Here is a 20,863-nt window from a genome sequence, read left to right on the forward strand (position 1 = left end):
TCCAGCCTCTAAGACTCCCACATCCACCGTCATTACTTCACGGTTTCTCTCTTTGGCAGGAAGACACCCAGATGCAGAGAGTGGCCCGGGTCCTGCGCTTACCCTGTGCTCTGTTACCATCTCCTGTCAGGTGGTAACTGGATGTCCTGTTTGGTAGTTGCTCATACGTCCCACAGGCCCTTTCCTCTGGCCAGGGCCACCTGGCATGTCACCTTCCCTCATAAGTTAAACATATAGTCCAATCGTATCTCTGGTTAAAAAAAATTCAGAAATGTATGTATTTTTAAAACATGGGATTTAAGAGACTATTTTATAGCCTGATTATGTCCTTGAGCTTCTGCTTAGGGACCGGCACATGGAAGGTGCTTAGTAAATGTTACTTTCCTGCCACCTCCAAGGTCATTTCTGTATCTACCTACAGCACAAAGTACTCTTTCCTACAGGATGATGACTGAATTAAAAATTATGAGGTATGGATTAAAAAAAAGGGAACTCAACAAAATATTACAAGTAGTTATTCCTGGGCAGTAGGATTTGGGAAGCTCCAAATTTATACCATGTCTTCATGTATTCATGCATTCAAATTTATTTACTCTTTCATTGATCTCACAAATCAAAGGAGTATTAATTCTGATTTATAGTGAGCTATGGCACATTCTAACACGTTAGATCCTTAAAGCACTGATTTTAGGAACACAGTCAGAGAGACGCAACCTCCCTGGGCTTGTTCTCCTTCTCCCTTCAAAGAAGTGTACAACACAACACAGTCTTTTGGTTTTCATTAGAGGCTCCAAATGCCAGTCACAAGAGCTGTCAAGCTGCAGGGCTGGGCCAAACATCCTCGGCTAAGACCTCAGGGAGGCCCAAGAGGCCACTGGGAAGGAGTCTCAGAACACTTGGGCATTTCCTACCACAGTCTCAAGCCCAGAGAACAGTTTCAACAAAGCCACCTGGAAATCCCCTTTCACTCTGACAAAGGGTGGCTGTGTCAGTCCAAAGGGTAGAGATGGGTTCAGCCTGCCCGGAGGAAGAGCAAAGGAACAGGGCTTCCCTGAGGACCCCACTTGCAGAAGGTCCCGTGGGGAGAACTGGAGGCTGCTTACTGTGAGCCTTGCAGGTCTTGCAGGAGGGCACTTGATATGGGGGGTGGGGAGGGTTAAAAGGTAATCCGACCTGGAGGCCCAACACAAAGGTAACCTCACTAAGAGGATGATTTCCCCTAAACACAAATGCCAAGGATGGAACTGCAAGAGGCAGGCTGGAGGAGGCACCTGCAGCAGCCATAGAGAACTGCACAGGAGGATCCCTCCCAGACGCCAGGCAGCACCCACTGAAGACTATGCCCTCCTTGCCCTAACTATTACCACCATTCCAAGGGGTCCAAAAGCAGCTGTTGCTGGGGAACAAGGGAAAAAAGCAGAACGAGAGAGAAGGCACCAACTGCACCCTCTTCCCCAAGCCAGGCTCTTCAGCCCCTGCTCGATGATCGGATGATCTGATTTAGAACAAAGCTTATGGCTTTAACAGCTGGACTTCCTGACATCTCAGAGGGCCCAGGATTACCTATGCATCTGCTTGAAGTTTTACCTGTGGTTAGAGAGGCATCTGGGAACAGTCTAGTTTAAGATGGATTTCTAATGATAAAATCTAACAGAAATCTGGAAAGATTCCTAAACGTGAACTAGAGCCATTTTCAAAACCTACAGGCAACTGCAGGCCTTCAAGGTCTCCAGCGAGACCAGCGTGTTGTTTCTGCAGCTCTCCTTACCTGTTGTGCAGGAGGGTGTGATGACGGTCCACCAGGGACTGAGTGAACGAGCCCAGGAGCGCAAGGCTCTCATAAGGGATGCTCTGCGGCCAGAGGACAACCACTGAAAGAGAACCAGAGGCACAGAGAAACCATTAGGGCATCTGAAGCCCGGCAGGTAGGAAAGAACACCAATTCTGCCAAACTAACTACCGGGGAAACAGGGTCTGAAGGAGGGCACCCGAATCTCCATCCTCTATTTCTAAAAAGCAGCTCCAATGGATGTGTGCCACAAAGAAACGAGGTGATGATCAGGCTCCGTGCACTGGCGGAACGGATCCGATTTTTCATGAATTCCACCCAAACATTATTTCCTAGACTTGTAGGAGTCTGCGTGCTTTGGCCAGCTTCTGTCCTGCAAACGGTGGCTTGGGCTCAATCTCGCAGTTAGAATCATGCTCTTCCACTCATGCACACCACGCAGACACACTCGGAAAATCAGGCTCGCGAAGGTTTAACAGCAACTCTTCGTTCATGTAAGGTTTTTGTGGTGACCTTAGCAACTCTTCCTCAGGCTCTGTTACAAGCCTTTCTGTGAATCACTGTCAACCCCTCCAAAGTTTAGTGCTCCACTTAGATCTGCACCAAAGGCAACACTACTTCTCCCAGGATGCTGTTTAAAGCCCAATATTCCAATAAAGTATAACATATCACTGCGGCCTCCTAACCGCGCGGTGGAGAGGGGCTGGCATCTGCCAGTTCCACTAAATTCCAACTCGAATCTTCAGTTTCCCAGCTTGTGTGTTCGAACAGGGTCGCGGGATCCTGGAACAGAAAGGGCACTCGGGAAAACTAGAGTCCCACGCCTCCATCCTGCACACGGTGAAAGGAGGGCGGAGGTGGTCAGAGCGACGCCGCTGTGGAGATGACACCCGTCCAGGTTCCAGGATCTCCCGGGAAAGATCCAAACTAGCTTCGCCTTCCTCCTACATGATACCGGTTTACCCCAACCTGTTTCCGGGCGTCTTTCCCGTTCGTTATCCTGGAAGTGAGACGAAAGTCACTCCTCCTCGCAGTAGAGCTGTCCTCCTGCTGTCACACCGGTTCTTGCTCACCAGTGAAATCCTAGCCATCCCTTGGCTTTATCCGCCGTTTACCAAGCAACTCCCCCTGCTTCAAACACTCTAAACCTTCTAAAACCCGGCTTAGCGTCCGCCGGCGTTCGTAACCTAGGCAACCACCAGGCGCGCATGCGCACCGACGCCGTTCCCACGGCGCCCCTCGCGCTACGACAGCCCGGAGGGCCAAAACACAGGCGCCCGCGTCCGCGCCCCGCGCCTCACCGCAAAGAATCCCAGCCCCAGCCCCGTGACCAGCGAGGGCAACGGTCTGGCCGTAGGGAAGTAGGCGGTAGCAACCCTTCCGGCCTTCGTGTTCGCAAGCACCATGGTTCTCAGTGGTCAGGTGCGGTGTCGTGCCCGCCCCCACGTGAGGAAAGCCAGGCCAACTGGTTTCGCAGGGCTTGGAACACCTGCCAAAAGCCTTGGCAGTGGACTGCGCCTGCGCCTCCTTCCGTGTTCTCCTCTTCCCTCTGCTGGGAGGATCCAAGCAGGAACTGTGCCTGCGCGGCCTCTCCTCCAAGTGGAGGCAGACGCCTGGGTGACAGGAGCGCTCGCTGCAGGCTGTTGTCCCAACTCCGAGGCCCCTACCGTGCAGTAGCCAATGGAGAGTGTGATGACAGCGAACCAGAACAGACTGCCCCTCTGGAAGCAGGCCGCGTTGCCTGCCATCATCGCCATCGCTGCAGCTCCGTTCTTGGCGTCGCGGCCGGCTGCGCTACTAGTGTGGTGGACGCGGGGCCAGCAGGGGCGGACCTGGGCGGCCGCTCCGCCCAGCCCGCGGGGAGGGAGGAGGGCCCCGGGCTCACCAAGCGCAGGTGGTGGCCAGGCCAGCCCTGTCTTCGCCTGGTCACTATCTGTAGGGGACATCCTTTCCAAGCGTCGTTCTCTGTAACGCTGTTTTTCCAATACATAAATCTTTTTTAAAGAACGATAAATACGGGCCGGCGCTGGGTTCAGTGGGCTAGGCCACCACCTGTGGCCCTGGCATCCACATATAGGCATCCTTGAACTATGACCACTTGACCATGATGGATCTTTTTGATTGCTGTCAGTTTTGATTTAGCAGTATGTTAAAAATTTTCCATCTATGTTCTATGTTCATCAGAGATGTTCACCTATCGTTTCTTGTTGTGTTCTTGTCTGGCTTGAGTATCAGGGTAAGGCTGGCCTCCAGCAACGAGTTTAATTTTATGTAAGGTATACAAATTTCATGTGTTTCATATATACAGCTTTAGGAGCATAGTGATCCTTCCCACACACGCTCCCATCCTTCTTCCTCCTCCCTCTCCTAGTCCCAATCTTAATTTTTTTTTTTTTTGACAGGGAGAGTGGACAGAGAGAAAGACAGAGAGAAATGTCTTCCTTTACCGTTGGTTCACCCTCCAATGGCCACCATAGGCGGCGGGCTGCGGCTGGCGCACCCTGCTGATCCGATGGCAGGAGCCAGGTACTTCTCCTGGTCTCCCATGGGGTGCAGGGCCCAAGCACTTGGACCATCTTCCACTGCACTCCCAGGCCACAGCAGAGAGCTGGCCTGGAAGAGGGGCACCTGGGACAGAATCCGGTGCCCTGACCGGGACTAGAACCCGGTGTGCCGGCGCACAAGGCGGAGGATTAGCCTAGTGAGCCGCAGCGCCAGCCATCCAATCTTAATTTTTACAAAGATTTATTTTCAGTTTACTTTATACTCATTATCCCTACACTAAGTAAAGCGTTCAACAAACTGTAGAGACAAGGGCTGTAAACCATCATTGCATCTCAGAGTGTCCATTTCACTTCTATAGATTACCTTTTAGGTACTCTTAGTTACCATAGGCAGAGTGACAGAGATGGGAGGCAGGAGAGAGAGAGACAGAGACAACCATTCCATGTTCTGGTGCATTCCCCAAATGCTCACAACAGCTGGGGTGGGGCCAGCACCAGGCTGAAGCCACAGTCAGGAAGACTGCATATGAGTTTCCCGTGTGGGGAAGAGGAACCCAAGTACTTGGACCCTCTGCTGCCTCCCATGCACATTAGCAGGAAGCTGGGTTGGAAGCAGAGCAGCCAGGACTCGAACTCTCCTCTCCCACATGTAAATTCACATGTAGTGCAGCAGTAGAGGGCTGTACAGTAGCGCCAGAGGAGTGTGATGAGATGTCTGCAGAGCAGGATGGGCATGTGCTGAGACACAGCAAACACCCCACACTCTCCCAGTGTCATCGGATGGGGAGAACAACATGAAGAAAGCATCGTGCATCAGGAGAATTAGGGTAGTTTTTGGTTGCTAGAAGAAACAATGTGAAATTAAATTTCATTGCTAGAAGAAACTGTGAAATTGTCCGCAGATCAAAACTCTTCTGATTCCTAATGCCACTCATAGCAGGGCTGTCCCTGCCTTTCCAGACAAGAGGTTAATTACCCTGATTGGCAGGTGGGCACAGAGGTGTGGTCAGATAGGGGCATGAGGTCACTCGGGGTGGGGTGGAGGCCTGATCTTCCAGCTCACAAATGTGGTCAATTTTTATTTATTTATTTATTTATTTGAAAGTCAGAGTTACACAGAGAGAGGAGAGGCAGAAAGAGAGGGAGAGAGAGTGCTTCCATTGCCGGTTTCACTCCCTAATTGGCCACAATGGCCATAGCTGTGCTGATCTGAAGCCAGGAGCCAGAATCTCCCCCAACACCCCACCCCCAGTCTCATCGGGTCCAGGGACCCAAGGACTCGCTCCATCCTCCACTGCCTTCCAAGGCCATAGTAGAGAGCTGGATCGGAAGTGGAGTAGCCAGTTCTGAAACTGGCGCCCATATGGGATACTGGCGCTCCAGGCCAGGTCCTTAGCCTACTGTGCCACAGCGCTGGCCCCAGGAGGTGGTATTGAGATGTGGGTGGGACCAGGGCGGTTTCTTGCCCAAGGGTGTAAAGCTCAAATCATTGTGATGACTGATGATGATGATGCTCAGTAGGTTTCCTGCAGGAATTGGGTATGGAGGACATTTGTTCATAACTGCTTCATGGTTAGGTGAGAGGCGGCACAGAGTAAAAAAGTAATGTTGGCTGTTGTTTTTACTTTTGTTGCAGTCTAGTGGATTAAGCATTGAGATGTCTGAGAAAGGGTCAAGCAGGTAGCTAAAGTTCGGTTTGGGAAAATGCACATTCATTGCTGGCGCCACGGCTCACTAGGCTAATCCTCTGCCTTTGGCGCTGGTACTCCAGGTTCTAGTCCAGTTGGAGCACCGGATTCTGTCCCAGTTGCTCCTCTTCCAGTCCAGCTCTCTGCTGTGGCCCGAGTAGAGAGTGGAGGATGGCCAGAAGAAGCGCCTGGCTCCTGGCTTTGGATCAGCGCAGTGCTCTGCTGTAGTGGCCTTTGTAGGGTTTCACCTGCAGTTAAAGTGGCAGCAGGAACAGTCTAGTTTAGGGGGATTGTCTGATGAAGAAATCTAACAGAAATCTGGAAAGATTCCTAAACGTGAACTAGAGCCATTTTCAATACCTAAAGGCAACTGCAGGCCTTCAAGGTCTCCAGCGAGACCAGCGTGTCGTTTCTGCAGCTCTCCTTACCCGTTGTGCAGGAGGGTGTGATGATGATGACGGTCCACCAGGGACTGAGTGAACGAGCCCAGGAGCCCAAGGCTCTCATAGGGATGCTCTGCGGCCAGAGGACAACCCACTGAAAGAGAACCAGAGGCACAGAGAAACCATTAGGGCACCTGAAGACCGGCAGGTAGGAAAGAACACCAATGCTGCCAAACTAACTACCGGGGAAACAGGGTCTGAAGGAGGGCACCTGAATCTCCATCCTCTATTTCTAAAAAGCAGCTCCAATGGATGTGTGCCACAAAGAAACGAGGTGATGATCAGGCTCCGTGCACTGGCGGAACGGATCCGATTTTTCATGAATTCCACCCAAACATTATTTCCTAGACTTGTAGGAGTCTGCGTGCTTTGGCCAGCTTCTGTCCTGCAAACGGTGGCTTGGGCTCAATCTCGCAGTTAGAATCATGCTCTTCCACTCATGCACACCACGCAGACATACACGGAAAATCAGGCTCGCAAAGGTTTAACAGCAACTCCTCGTTCATGTAAGGTTTTTGTGGTGACCTTAGCAACTCTTCCTCAGGCTCTGTTACAAGCCTTTCTGGGAATCTCTGTCAACCCCTCCAAAGTTTAGTGCTCCACTTAGATCTGCACCAAAGGCAACACTACTTCTCCCAGGATGCTGTTTAAAGCCCAATATTCCAATAAAGTATAACATATCACTGCGGCCTCCTAACCACGCGGTGGAGAGGGGCTGGCATCTGCCAGTTCCACTAAATTCCAACTCGAATCTTCAGTTTCCCAGCTTGTGTGTTCGAACAGGGTCGCGGGATCCTGGAACAGAAAGGGCACTCGGGAAAACTAGAGTCCCACGCCTCCATCCTGCACACGGTGAAAGGAGGGCGGAGGTGGTCAGAGCGACGCCGCTGTGGAAATGACACCCGTCCAGGTTCCAGGATCTCCCGGGAAAGATCCAAACTAGCTTCGCCTTCCTCCTACATGATACCGGTTTACCCCAACCTGTTTCCGGGCGTCTTTCCCGTTCGTTATCCTGGAAGTGAGACGAAAGTCACTCCTCCCCGCAGTAGAGCTGTCCTCCTGCTGTCACACCGGTTCTTGCTCACCAGTGAAATCCTAGCCATCCCTTGGCTTTATCCGCCGTTTACCAAGCAACTCCCCCTGCTTCAAACACTCTAAACCTTCTAAAACCCGGCTTAGCGTCCGCCGGCGTTCGTAACCTAGGCAACCACCAGGCGCGCATGCGCACCGACGCCGTTCCCACGGCGCCCCTCGCGCTACGACAGCCCGGAGGGCCAAAACACAGGCGCCCGCGTCCGCGCCCCGCGCCTCACCGCAAAGTATCCCAGCCCCAGCCCCGTGACCAGCGAGGGCAATGGTCTGGCCGTCTGGAAGTAGGCGGTAGCAACCCTTCCGGCCTTCGTGTTCGCAAGCACCATGGTTCTCAGTGGTCAGGTGCGGTGTCGTGCCCGCCCCCACGTGAGGAAAGCCAGGCCAACTGGTTTCGCAGGGCTTGGAACACCTGCCAAAAGCCTTGGCAGTGGACTGCGCCTGCGCCTCCTTCCGTGTTCTCCTCTTCCCTCTGCTGGGAGGATCCAAGCAGGAACTGTGCCTGCGCGGCCTCTCCTCCAAGTGGAGGCAGACGCCTGGGTGACAGGAGCGCTCGCTGCAGGCTGTTGTCCCAACTCCGAGGCCCCTACCGTGCAGTAGCCAAAGGAGAGCGTGAGGACCGCGAACCAGAACAGACTGCCCCTCTGGAAGCAGGCCGCGTTGTCTGCCATCATCGCCATCGCTGCAGCTCCGTTCTTGGCGTCGCGGCCGGCTGCGCTACTAGTGTGGTGGACGCGGGGCCAGCAGGGGCGGACCTGGGCGGCCGCTCCGCCCAGCCCTCGGGGAGGGAGGAGGGCCCCGGGCTCGCCAAGCACAGGTGGAGGCTCGGCCAGCCCCGTCTTGGCCTGGTCATTTTCTGTAGGGGATACCCTTTCCAAGCATCGCTCTCTGTAACGCTGTTTTTCCAATACATAAATCTTTTTTAAAGAACGATAAATAGGGGCCGGCGCTAGCACAGTGGGCTAGGCCACCGCTTGCGGTTCCGGCATCCCCATATAGGCATCCTTGAACTATGACCACTTGACCATGATGGATCTTTTTGATTGCTGTCAGTTTTGATTTGGCAGTATGTTAGAAATTTTCCATCTATGTTCATCAGAGATGTTCACCTATCGTTTCTTGTGTTCTTGTCTGGCTTGAGTATCAGGGTAAGGCTGGCCTCCAGCAACGAGTTTAATTTTATGTAAGGTATACAAATTTCATGTGTTTCAAATATACAGATTTAGGAGCATAGTGATCCTTCCCACACACGCTTCCATCCTTCTTCCTCCTCCCTCTCCTAGTCCCAATCTTAATTTTTTTTTTTTGACAGGCAGAGTGGACAGAGAGAAAGACAGAGAGAAATGTCTTCCTTTACCGTTGGTTCACCCTCCAATGGCCACCATAGGCGGCGCGCTGCGGCTGGCGCACAAGGCAGAGGATTAGCCTAGTGAGCCCCGGCGCCAGCCATCCAATCTTAATTTTTACAAAGATTTATTTTCAGTTTACTTTATACTCATTATCCCTACACTAAGTAAAGCGTTCAACAAACTGTAGAGACAAGGGCTGTAAACCATCATTGCATCTCAGAGTGTCAATTTCACTTCTATAGATTGCCTTTTAGGTACTCTTAGTTACCATAGGCAGAGTGACAGAGATGGGAGGCAGGAGAGAGAGAGACAGAGACAACCATTCCATGTTCTGGTGCATTCCCCAAATGCTAACAACAGCTGGGGTGGGGCCAGTTCCAGGCTGAAGCCACAGTCAGGAAGACTCCATCTGAGTTTCCCATGTGGGGAAGAGGAACCCAAGTACTTGGACCCTCTGCTGCCTCCCATGCACATTAGCAGGAAGCTGGGTTAGAAGCAGAGCAGCCAGGACTCGAACTCTCCTCTCCCACATGTAAATTCACATGTAGTGCAGCAGTAGAGGGCTGTACAGTAGTGCCAGAGGAGTGTGATGAGATGTCTGCAGAGCAGGATGGGCATGTGCTGAGTCACAGCAAACACCCCACACTCTCCCAGTGTCATCGGATGGGGAGAACAACATGAAGAAAGCATCGTGCATCAGGAGAATTAGGATAGTTTTTGGTTGCTAGAAGAAACAATGTGAAATTAAATTTTGTTGCTAGAAGAAACTGTGAAATTGTCCGCAGATCAAAACTCTTCTGATTCCATATTCCACTCAATGCAGGGCTGTCCCTGCCTTTGCAGACAAGAGGTTAATTACCCTGATTGGCAGGTGGGCACAGAGGTGTGGTCAGATAGGGGCATGAGGTCACTCGGGGTGGGGTGGAGGCCTGATCTTCCAGCTCACAAATGTGATCAATTTTATTTATTTATTTATTTGAATGTCAGAGTTACACAGACAGGAGAGGCAGAGAGGTCTTCCAAGGCTTTTCACTCCCCAGTTAGCCACAATGGCCAGAGCTGCACAATTCCAAAGCCAGGAGCCAGAATCTCCCCCCACCACCCCCAGTTTCCTACACGGGTGCAGGGGCCCAAGGACTGGGGCCATCCTCCACTGCTTTTCCAGGCCATAGTAGAGAGCTGGATTTGAAGTGGAGCAGCCGGTTTCAAACTGGCAACCATATGGGATGCCGGTGTTCTAGGCCAGGGCGTTAAGCCACTGTGCCACAGCGCCAGCCCCAGGAGGTGGTATTGAGATGCGGGTGGGGACCAGGGTGGTGTCCTGCCCTAGGATGTAAAGCTCAAATCATTGTGATGACTGATGATGATGATGCTCAGTAGGTTTCCTGCAGGAATTGGGTATAGAGGACATTCGTTCATAACTGCTTCTTGGTTAGCTGGCACAGAGTAAAAAATAAATGTTGGCTCTTGTTCTTACTATTGTTGCAGTCTAGTGGATTAAGCGTTGAGATGTCTGAGAAAGGTCAAGCAGGTAGCTAAAGTTTGGTTTGGGAAAATGCACATTCATTGGTGGCGCCACGGCTCACTAGGCTAATCCTCCGCCTGTGGCACCGGTACTCCAAGTTCTAGCCCCGATTGGGATCCAGATTCTGTCCCGGTAGTTCTTCCAGTCCAGCTCTCTTCTGTGGCCCAGGAAGGCAGTAGAGGATGGCCCAAGTCCTTGGGCCCTGCACCCCCATGGGAGACCCGGAGGAAGCTCCTGGCTGCTGGCTTCGGATAGGCGCAGTTCTGGCCATTGCAGCCAATTGGGGAGCGAACCATCGGATGGAAGCCATTTCTCTCTTCTGCCTCTCCTCTCTCTGTGTAACTCTGACTTTCAAATAAATAAATAAATAAAATTGATTAGGTTTGTGAGCTGGTAGATTAGGCCTCTAGCACTCCCCCGTGTGACCTCATGCCCCTACCTGACCACACCTTTGTGCCCACCTGCCTATCAGGGTAATTAACCACTCCCCTTTGGAAGTTGATTAAAGGCCTGGGACCTGGTGGGCCCAGCCCTTTTTGGCCTTCTGTCTCTTTCACCATTGCAGGCTTGCACATCGTTTTTTGGCTACCTGCTCCTTGCTTTCTGGCAGACATTTTCCTCGACATGGCTGGCTCCTGGTACTTGGTATAAATCCAGATTTCTTAGGCAAGAACCCATGATGCTCATTAATATTGTTAATTCATTAAGAAGCAAACGGTAATATAATTGGCACCCCATACTCCAATAAAAGTTGGCACCTCAGATGGGACCTTTAAGAGGTCTGTCTCTGATTACCTTGGGATCTTACTGGTGTAAGAGCTATTTTTAAAAAAATCAGTACAGGAGCCGGCCATGTGATGTAGCAGGTAAAGTTTCCATGCTATGTGAGCACTGGTTTAAGTTCTAGCTGCTCCACTTTTGATCCAGCTCTCTGCTGTGGGCTGGGAAAAGCAGTGGAAGATGGCCCAAGTGCTTGAGCCCCTGCTACCCATGTGGGAGGCCTGGAAGAAGCTCCTGGCTCCTGGCATTGTCTTGGCCCAGCTCCAGCTGCTGGCGGCCAACTGGGGAGTGACCAACAGAGGCAAGGTCTCTTTCTCTCTCTCTCTCTCTGGCTTTCAAATAAATAAATAAATAAAATTTTAAAGGTTTTATTTCTTTATTTGAGAGACAGAGTTGCAGACAAAGGGAGAGACAGAGAGAAATGTCTTCCATCTGCTGGTTTCCTCCCCAAATGGCCAAAACAGCAAGAGCTGGGCCAATCCAAAGCCAGGAGCCTGGAGCTTCTTCCTGGTCTCCTATGTGGGTGCTGGAGCCCAAGCACTTGGGTCATCTTCCACTGCTTTCCCAGGCCACAGCACAGAGCCAGATCCGAAGAGGAGCAGCTGGGACTGGAACTGGGATGCTGGTGATGCAGGTAGAGGCTCAGCCTACTATGCCCCAGCAACGCCTGTAAATCTTAACAAAGCAAGGTCAATGCACTACTCAGTGAACATCCCCCGAAGTCAAGGTCCACAGGAAAAATATGTAAACTCTCCTGAGTTGTTCAGGTAGAAAAAGAGAGATTGTCCAATAAAGGTTGATGATTTAGAAGGTGAACCCTACGATTGGGCAGTGTGGGAGCTGGTATGTTGACCTTTGCCAGTGATGTCTAAATAATGGCATGAGAATAGAAGTGACTGCCTGGAGTTGGGGAGAGCATAAAAGCAAGTGAATGCACCTGGTCAAAATATTCTTTGAAACAAGTTTGATGGAAGAGGGAAAGGCACCATCTAGTGGAAATTCATGGTGTTGAGGTAATGAACTTTGAATTACAGGAATAAAAAAAAAAAAAAAAGGCCAGGGAAACCAGGCTAGGCCCAACCTAAAATTTTTTAAAAGATTTATTTATTTATTTATTTATTTATTTGAAAGAGAGAGAAGGAAAAGGGGGAAGAGAGAGAGAGAGAGATCTTCCATCCTCTGGTTCACTCCCCAATTGCCTGCAATGGCTGGAGCTGCACTGATCTGAAGCCAGGAGCCAGGAGCTTCTTCCAGGCCTCCCATGCGGTGCAGGGACCCAAGCACTTGGGCCATCCTCTACTGCTTTCCCAGGCTGTAGAAGAGAGCTGGATCGGAAATGGAGCAGCCTGGACATGAACCAGTGTACATATTGCATACCAGAACAGCAGGCGGCAGCTTTCCCCACTATGCCACAGCATCGGCTCCCCAACTTAATTTTAGTTTGTTTTCTCTCAGCCCTAGTCTCCTTTCAGATGTCCAGTTCTCAAACTATTCTATGGAGGTTTTGGCATTTTTAAGAATAAAATGAGTTATTTCAATGATTTAATTACTGTATGATGTTAGACTTATATTGACTTTTTTTAATCTTTGTTTTTACTTGAAAGAGCTAGAGAGAGAGAGAGAGAGAGAGAGAGAAAGTTAGAGGGAGAGAGAGAATCTTCTTCCCAGATGGCTGCAACAGGCAAGGCTGGGCCAGGCCAAAGCCAGGAGTCTAGAGCTTCTTCTGAGTCTCCCATGTGGGTGGCAGGGTCCCAAGCCCTTGGGCCATCTTCCACTGCTTTCCCAAGCCATTAGCAGGGACCTGCATGGGAAGTGAAGCAGCCAGGACATCAGCCAGCACCCATGTGGAATGCTGCCACTTACCCACTATACCTTAATGCTGGCCCCTTATGCTGACTTCTGAAAACCATTTATTTTTGTGTACCTGAGAGGCTGAGTGAGAGAGAGCAAGAGAGAGAGAAACCTTCTGTTTGCTGGTTCACTCCCCAAATGTCTACAACAGCCAAAGCTGGGTCAGGCTGAAGCCAGGAACCTAGAAATGCATCCAGGTCTCCCAGTGTAGGCTATAGGGCCCATGCACCTGAGCCATCACCTGCTGGTTCCCTGGCTACTTTGGTGTGAAGCCGGATTGGGAGCAGAGTAACTGGGACTGGAACCCACACTCTGCTATGGGCTGGGGGCATCCTACGTGGCAGCTTAACAAGCTTTGCCACAATGCCTGCAGTCTTATATTCTTTAACGTCCTCATTCGCTGTGAGTCTCTGGCCTCACCAGCCTCCAAACTCTCAGTTATCAGTTATCATTTGGCCAGGGCTAAATGAGAAAATTAGTTCCCATGGGTGCTTAGTGATTGGAGATACAAATGGAGATTCTGGAAAGCCAGTTGTGCCTAGGGGAAGCTGTGTGTAGGGTGTGGCAGGGGCTGGAGAAGGGCTGGGCCTAAGGTGTGCCTAGGGTGGCCATCTCAGGTTTATATTAAATGAATGCTGTGCCAGCAGCCCTCACTTCACTGCCCAAGAAGATGGTCTCAGGAGGGCTCCCAGACATGGCTGGATGCAGGGGTAGGATTTCCCAAAGGCTCAGGTGTTTAAAAATTAACCCAACTTGGGGTTGCCTTAAAAAGTTTTCTGCATTTTAAAGATGTACATGGAAGTAGTTTAGGTAGAACAGTGTCTTGGGTTCCCTTCAGAATGAAGGGGTGGGAGGTGTGGGGAAAGATGGGAAGGGTAGGGGGAGGAAACAGCACTGGTCATGTAATGCTGGAGCAGGGAACTTCACAGTGTCCGTGGAATACTGGAGTTCAGAAATGTTTTGGTGCAAAAAACCTTTGAAACCAAGAATAGGTGTTTCATGATATTCGTTTCTCTGAGGACTTCTTCTATTGGAGCCAAGTTAGATTCTTCAGGCAGCACCGGTCGTTATGGCCATTTGGGGAATGAACCAATGGACGGAAGACCTTTCTCTCTGTCTCTCTCTCTCTCTCTTTCTACCTCTGCCTGTGGGGAAAAAAAAAAAACAACCTGGAGTTGCAAGGTCTTGGGGTTCTGGCCCTGACTTCTTTCTCTAAACAAGCACTGGGTGAGAGAAGTCCTGGGTCAGCGCCAGTCTGTCTTGCAGCTTGTGAGTGTGACATCTCAGTCAACTCGCAGAGGCCTCCCAGCTCTAGGAGGTCTTCAGAAAATCCTTGGAAAGTGCCCATGGTGGAGGGGGAGCCCTCTCAGCTCCTCACTCTGTCCCAGAGGCAAAATCCAAGGCCCCAGAACAATGGTGCCCTTAGGGTGTGAAGCCCTTCCAGAAGCTGCTCTGGACCACAGGGGAGGGAGGGGCCTCCCAGGTGAAGATTGTGGGCTCAGCTGCCAGTTTTACTGCTGAGATTTTATTTAAACAAACAAATTTGATTTCAAACGAAACAACAACCAGTGTGTTTTTAAAATGTGTGTTCAAGGTATACACATTGCTGGTCAGAAATACTGGGAACTTTTCCTGTGGAGTTCTAGTGAGTGGCCGGGCTGGGGGTAGGGACCAGATACCCTGGAGCACCTCAGCGATAGATGCTCCCCAGGGAAGTTTTGCTGGGAGCAGAAAGTGCTCTTATCCCCTCTTTGCCTGTTCTGAAGGAAAGAGTGCCAACCAACAGTGTGTTCTCTGTTTGAATTTGGGTTTATACAAAATGCTTTACACCAATTATTCATATAATCTGTATGTTTAAAAACATTTATTTATATTTATTTGGAAGGCACAGTTACAGAGAGATAGAGAGAGGGATCTTCCATCTACTGGTTCACTCCCCAAATGGCAGCAAACAGCCAGGACTGAGCCAGGCCAAAGCCAGGAGCTTCTTCCCGGCCTCCCACATGGGTGCAGGGGCCCAAGCACCCGGGCCACCCTCTGCTGCTTTCCCAGGGCTTTAGCAGGGAGCTGGATGGGAAGTGGAGCAACTGGGACTTGAGCTGGCACCCATATGGCATGCTGGCACTGGAGGCAGAGGCTTAACTTGCCATGAAACAACACCAGCCCTGAATGTATAAGTTTTTTTTCTGGACAGGCAGAGTTAGACAGAGAGAAACAGAGAGAAAGGTCTTCCTTTTCCATTGTTTCACCCTAAAAATTGGCGCTACGTGATATATATTAATGTTAGTCATCGCAAAATACACCGAACACCGGAGTAAGGGAGAGGGTTTATTGGGGGAACACCCTTCAGACCGGAGTGAAGGGGCGGTGAAGGAAAAAGAGAAGGAGACTGTAAGAGAGAGAGACAGAGAGGAGGGAGAAGAGAGACGAGAGGAGGAGTGGAGCCAAGAGAGGCCAAGAGAGCGCAGGAGAGAAGGACCAAGAGAGCATGTGTTCAGGAACAGCCCCTTTTAAAACTTTGCCCAAGGGTGGGCAGGGAAGCAGGAGCAGCGAATCCCATTAGGATGGGAGTGGAGCCTGGCTCAGGTAGCTGGGCCTAGTGGCCACCTGGCTAAAACTGTGCCAGGTTCCTAACATTCCCCGTTTTGTTTTTTATAAAGCAGGATTTTTATGGGGGTTACATTAGTCCCAAATGTCCAGGAGGGGTAGAGGGTGATGGTCTGTCTTTAGAGCTACTTCCTGCTGACATGGGGCAATGAGGTACTCTTCGCTGGCATGGGGCAATGTCTCACTCTGTTGTCTCCTGGGTGGGGAGCCGAGTAAACCCTTGTATTTGGTTGACTGCCTGGTTGTTGAAGGCCTTCGTTTGTTCCATTATACCCTGCTGTAAACACTGTAGTATAAAAACAGGGTGAGAATAGTAACCAATGATCCTAAGAGTAGCATTAACCAGGTAATGAGAGGATTTCAGAGAGAGGAAATGGGGGGGGGGTCTCTGGACCCTTATGGGGACAGGATGTGCTTTCAGCTGATTCCAGCCAAGACTGGGAGAAAGGCCACTCAACTTTTGTAGGTAGCGGGGTTTGTCTGTAGAGAAATTCTGAACAATCATACAACAGTAAGTGGGGGAGAGGACTATCAGTACACACAGGTTGGGAGTAGAGCCATTGGTGGTAGAGCCAAGGCTATGATTACAAAGGAATGAGGCCCAAGTGGGCTAGACAGGGTCTAGAACAAAGGACAGAGTCATTATTAGAGGAGCTAAGAAAGGTGCTATCTAAGCTACACATAAGTTTTGATTGAGAGGCAAATAGAACCTGACAGAAGGGGCTCGATAATAATCTGGTGGGCTTTAGGCCTTGTAAATTAAGAGGCCCAGACCTATCTCTTTACATAGGGTACATCCTAAGGGAGGTGTGAACTTCCTTGGGGAAGGCACCCTGTTGACTTCCATTACCTAGCTGGCCAGGTGAAGGCAGGTGGTATCTCTATAACAGGGAATTTACAGGTCTGCCTGCAATGTTACTGACCCTACTTGGCCATTTCCTCAGCTGTGGTGGTCACTTTGGAAGCTGGGCTGAGTGAAGGGCTTTTCAGCTTAGAGCCAATAAGATCTGTGGCTCTGACCTGGGTGTCCTTCGACTCCAGGGCAGGTCCATTTCCAGTGATCCAACTCTTGGCTGGCAGAGCTGCCAGGGCTCTACACAAGCTGACTTCTGCTGAAGCCCAGGCTTACCACATTGAAAGCCACTGCAGTGGACTGGCCTGTTGGGTCTCCTTGAGGGCAGATCACTGTACAGAGCAGCCATTAATAGGCCTGCCACCCATTGCTTCTAATGCCTAGCTTTCTTTTCCTGCAGACCAGAGGATGCAAGTCAAGGGGGGTGCTTAAGTCCCATCTCTAATCTTGGTGGCCTAAACTAGAAGCCTATAGTGGCAGGCATGTTCTGTAGTAGTTTTTCTAAGGTAGACAATGCCCATGAGGAAAACTATATTCTCACTTTAAAACTTTCTTAAGATACTTCTTAAATTTTTTTGAAGATTTATTTTACTTATTTGAAAGGCAGAATTACAGAGAGGCAGACAGACAGAGAGGGAGAGAAAGAAAATAGGGAGAGGGTCCTTCTATCTGCTGGTTCATTCCCCAGATGGCTGCAATGACCAGAGCTGTGCCAATCTGAAGCCAGGAGCTTCTTCCTGGTCTCCCACATGGGTGCAGGGGCCCAAGGACTTGGGCCACCTTCTGCTTTCCCAGGCTGTGGCAGAGAGCTGGATCAGAAGTGGAGCAGCTGGGACTTGAACTGGCAGGCATATGGGATACCAGCTGTGCAGGCAGCAGCTATACCTGCTACTCCACAGTGCCAGCCCAGTTCAGCACTTCTTACTGGCACCTCTCTGTCACGCTGTCCCCCACAGTCCTATTCTGGTAGCTATTCAGAGTGCAGGTGTGCAGGTGTGCAGGTGTGCCCTGGGAGCAGAGGCTAGAGAAAGCTGAAGGAAGGGGTTTGTGTATTTGGAGGTTTGGTGGCTGGCTTCCTGACCCTTTCCTCAGCTCTGCTCTCCCTTTCCCCCCTTCTCTCTCCCTCTCTCCCTTCCCCCCCCTCTTTCTCTCTCCCTCTTCTCCCTCTCTCCCCATCCCCCTATATCTCCCTCTTCTCTCCCCTCCCCCTCTCCCTTTCTCTGTCTCCCCACACCTGTGCATTAGCAATGTCCACACTATATTTTGAATGTCACAGTTTCTGTGATGAAGTGTCTCCGGTTTTGCCTTAGGTAGTCTATAGTATGTTCAGATTGACCTTTTTAAAAAGATTTATTTAAAAGACAGAGTGACAGAGACACACACAGAGAACTGCCATCTTCTGGTTCACTCCCCAAATGGCTGCAATGGCCAGGGCTGGGCCAGGCAGAAGCCAGGAGCATGGAACTCCTCTGGGTCTCCCACATGGGTGGTGGGGGCACAAGCACTTGGCCAGTTTTCCAAGGGCTTTCCCAAGGGCTTCAGCGGGAGCTGGACTGGTAGAGCAGATGGACTTAAATCATTGTTCATGTGGGAGGCTGATGTCCTCAGGGGGAACTTAACATACTGCACCCCAACCCCCCAGCAGCTAGGTTATACCCTTTGAAGCAGGCATATGAAGGTTGTTAATTCGGTTTGCAGTCCTTGTAAGTTTTTTCACTTAAATTCTGAGTTAGGAAAAACAGGATTGCCTCGTGTCAGTTCTTCTGGTGGCCTCTGCAGTAGAGAACTGTGCCAACGTTGGTTTGTCCGTAAAGTCTCTCCCCTTCCAGCATCCGGGAGATGAGCACACACCAGAGGACAGGTTTAGACCCTCGGTGCTTTCCTCCCGCTGGCATGTCTGACATGGGTGAAGGAAATGACCTGTAGACTTGGTGTTAAATCTTCAAGTGCCATTTAGTTGATTGACACAGTGGAGGGTATGCCCACTTTCGACTTCATTGCATTGAGCAAAAAAGCCCACGCAGTGATAACAAGCAATAGGGGTACCAGACCTAGCCTCATCAATCTGTGTTAGTCCTTTTGCACTTTGCCCCAATATATTTAAATTATTGTTTACCAGATTGTTGTCAGCTGGTTTATTTACATTGCCTCAATTACTAGTGTGGCTGAGTGTTTTCCCACCATCTCTGTTTTTGTAGTATATCAATTTTTGCTAAGAAAACCTTCTTCACTCCTGTTACTTTTATGACCTAAATAGTATCATCTTCTCACCATAAGTTTCAAAAGATATGCCCACAGTCCATTATTCATTTTATTATGACTAGGTAAGAGGGAAGGTATCACCTTTCTAAAATTTTATTCTCTCACAGAGGTCTTTTGTTTTTCTGGATCTTGCTAATATCTCGTGTTTTTTCTCTCTGTATTTTTCAGGAGACGGTCATGACAACATAGAAACACAACATGGAAGAAGAAAAGGAAAAGCACGCCATCAATTTACACCTGAGGAACTGCAGATACTTAATCAATCATTTGCAGAGAGTCCTTATCCTGACTTTACGAGCAAGGAGGAACTGGCCCAACAACTCCACTGTTCATTTTACACAATCAACGTAAGTAAACTACGAGATATTTACATGAATATGTCTTTGTGGACAACAGGAAAAATGCAACTAACTATGAAAAAGTTTAACACCATTTCATCACATAAGACAGGGTTGACATTTGGTCCCATTTCTTCTTCATCTCATTGTGGATGTGACTTTATTAAAGTATACTATGTGTTATTTTTGAAAAAGATTTATTTATTTGAAAGTCAGAGTTACACACAGAGAGAGAAGGAGAGGCAGAGAGAGAGAGAGAAAGGTCTCCCATCTGCTGGTTCACTCCCCCCCCCCCGGCCTCAACGGCCGGAGCTATGTTGATTCGAAGCCAGGGGCCAGGAGCTTCTTCTGGGTCTCTCATGTGGGTGCGGGGGCCCTAGGACTTGGGTCATCTTCCACTGCTTTCCCAGGCCATAGCAGAGAGGTAGATCAGAAGTGGAGCAGCTAGGACTTGAACTGGTGCCCATATGGAATGCCAGTTCTGCAGGTGGCGGCTTTACCTACCACACCACAGCACTGGCCCCAATTACTCTCATTTTATGAAGGAGAAAAAGTAAAGAGTAGAGGTTCCACAAAACACTTAGGGTAAGGTATGAAGTAATACTGCTAAGTTATGGCAGACGCTTGTTTGTTTTGGGTATGGCCTTTGAAGAAAATGACATTTAGAATATGATTTAGAATACATTGAATTAGGAATTCATTCTGGAAAAGCAGTTGGAGTAAAATAAGCAAGCTAAGAGAATGTATGTTGAGAACAGCTGCTTCATGTCTAAATGCAGAGGGTGCAAATAGGTTGGTAGAAGATTTGGAAAAGTAGGGATTTGCTCATACATAAGGGCCTGTGCCTCCTGTGAAGGCAGATGGGAATCCCGAATTGTGCAAAATTACATGATTTTAATTATCATAAATGTATATTTATATATACATTTACATATCATATTTACTATAAATGCATTCTCGTATTATAAATATAATAACACAGGAAGCCCCAGGAAAGTGTGCTTGCATTTTTCATGTCTTACTCAAGGTCACGAAGCAAATCAGTGATGACGCTGATCCTAAGATGAACTACAAGATTCTCCTACATTGGGGAATATATAGGCTCGAAAGTAATTTCTGTTTCGTTTCTTTTTTAGAACTGGTTCCAAAATAAAAGAGCCAGACTACCAGCCAAGAAGAGACGCAGAGTGCTTGAAGCCAGGATGCCATATGCACTCCCTGTCCAAGGTCTCCCAGGTGTAAGCCTGCAGAATTCCCAGGAGTGGTTTCCCAACACTACCCAGGCGAATGTGCTGGGTGGAGCTGTCTATACTGCTCCATGTGCCCAGGAGTGGTCTCCCAACGCTGCCCAGGCATCTGTGCTGGGCGGAGCTGTCTGCTCCACTCCACCCACATGGGAGGTTCCCAGCCCGCTCTACGGCTCCTGGGATTCTGGGGTTCGAGGTGCTCAAGAGGCACCGAGCTATGCTCTGGAGAATCAAGGGAACGTAGGAGGTGGATCTTTTCCCTGTGGCGTTCCAGGAGCAAGGTTTATTCATCCTTTTTCATCTGCACCGTATTTTGGGAGGTCCAGGTCAGAGATGAGGGTCATGCAGCCTGACTGGCCTTCCCTGCTACCCGGTGTTCCCAGTGCTCAGGGAGCGATGCAACAGCTGCAGGAGCAGAAGAGCTCTTTTCGTTACCCACCATGTGAAGAGTGGCAGCAGAATGGCTGGGGAACGCACCCTCAGCAGCCCCAGCAGCCTCCGGATTACTGGCAGGAGCTGCCCTCCCAGGACCAGTTTC

The 20,863-nt window shown here is 50.0% G+C and overlaps 1 protein-coding gene across 2 annotated transcripts in view; it reads right to left on the reverse strand.

Annotated features, from left to right (window-relative positions):
• Window positions 1-1,768: 1,768 nt before the first annotated feature.
• Window positions 1,769-20,863, reverse strand: part of LOC127488887 (transmembrane protein 254) — a 31,596-nt gene continuing 12,501 nt past the window's right edge. The window contains exons 3-4 of one of the 2 annotated variants that reach the window (XM_070057947.1): window positions 6,410-6,518; window positions 1,769-1,871 (exon numbers count right to left, since the gene is read on the reverse strand). In XM_070057947.1, the coding sequence (XP_069914048.1) occupies window positions 6,485-6,518 (34 nt within the window). In that variant the 3' untranslated portion in view covers window positions 1,769-1,871; window positions 6,410-6,484. Of the gene's footprint in view, window positions 1,872-6,409; window positions 6,519-12,254; window positions 12,969-20,863 lie in introns of those variants that run through there. The other variant, XR_011382473.1, reaches the window with a different exon arrangement.

Source organism: Oryctolagus cuniculus, chromosome 15 (genome assembly GCF_964237555.1).
Source record: "Oryctolagus cuniculus chromosome 15, mOryCun1.1, whole genome shotgun sequence".
In the NCBI taxonomy this organism is placed as follows: Eukaryota; Metazoa; Chordata; class Mammalia; order Lagomorpha; family Leporidae; genus Oryctolagus; species Oryctolagus cuniculus.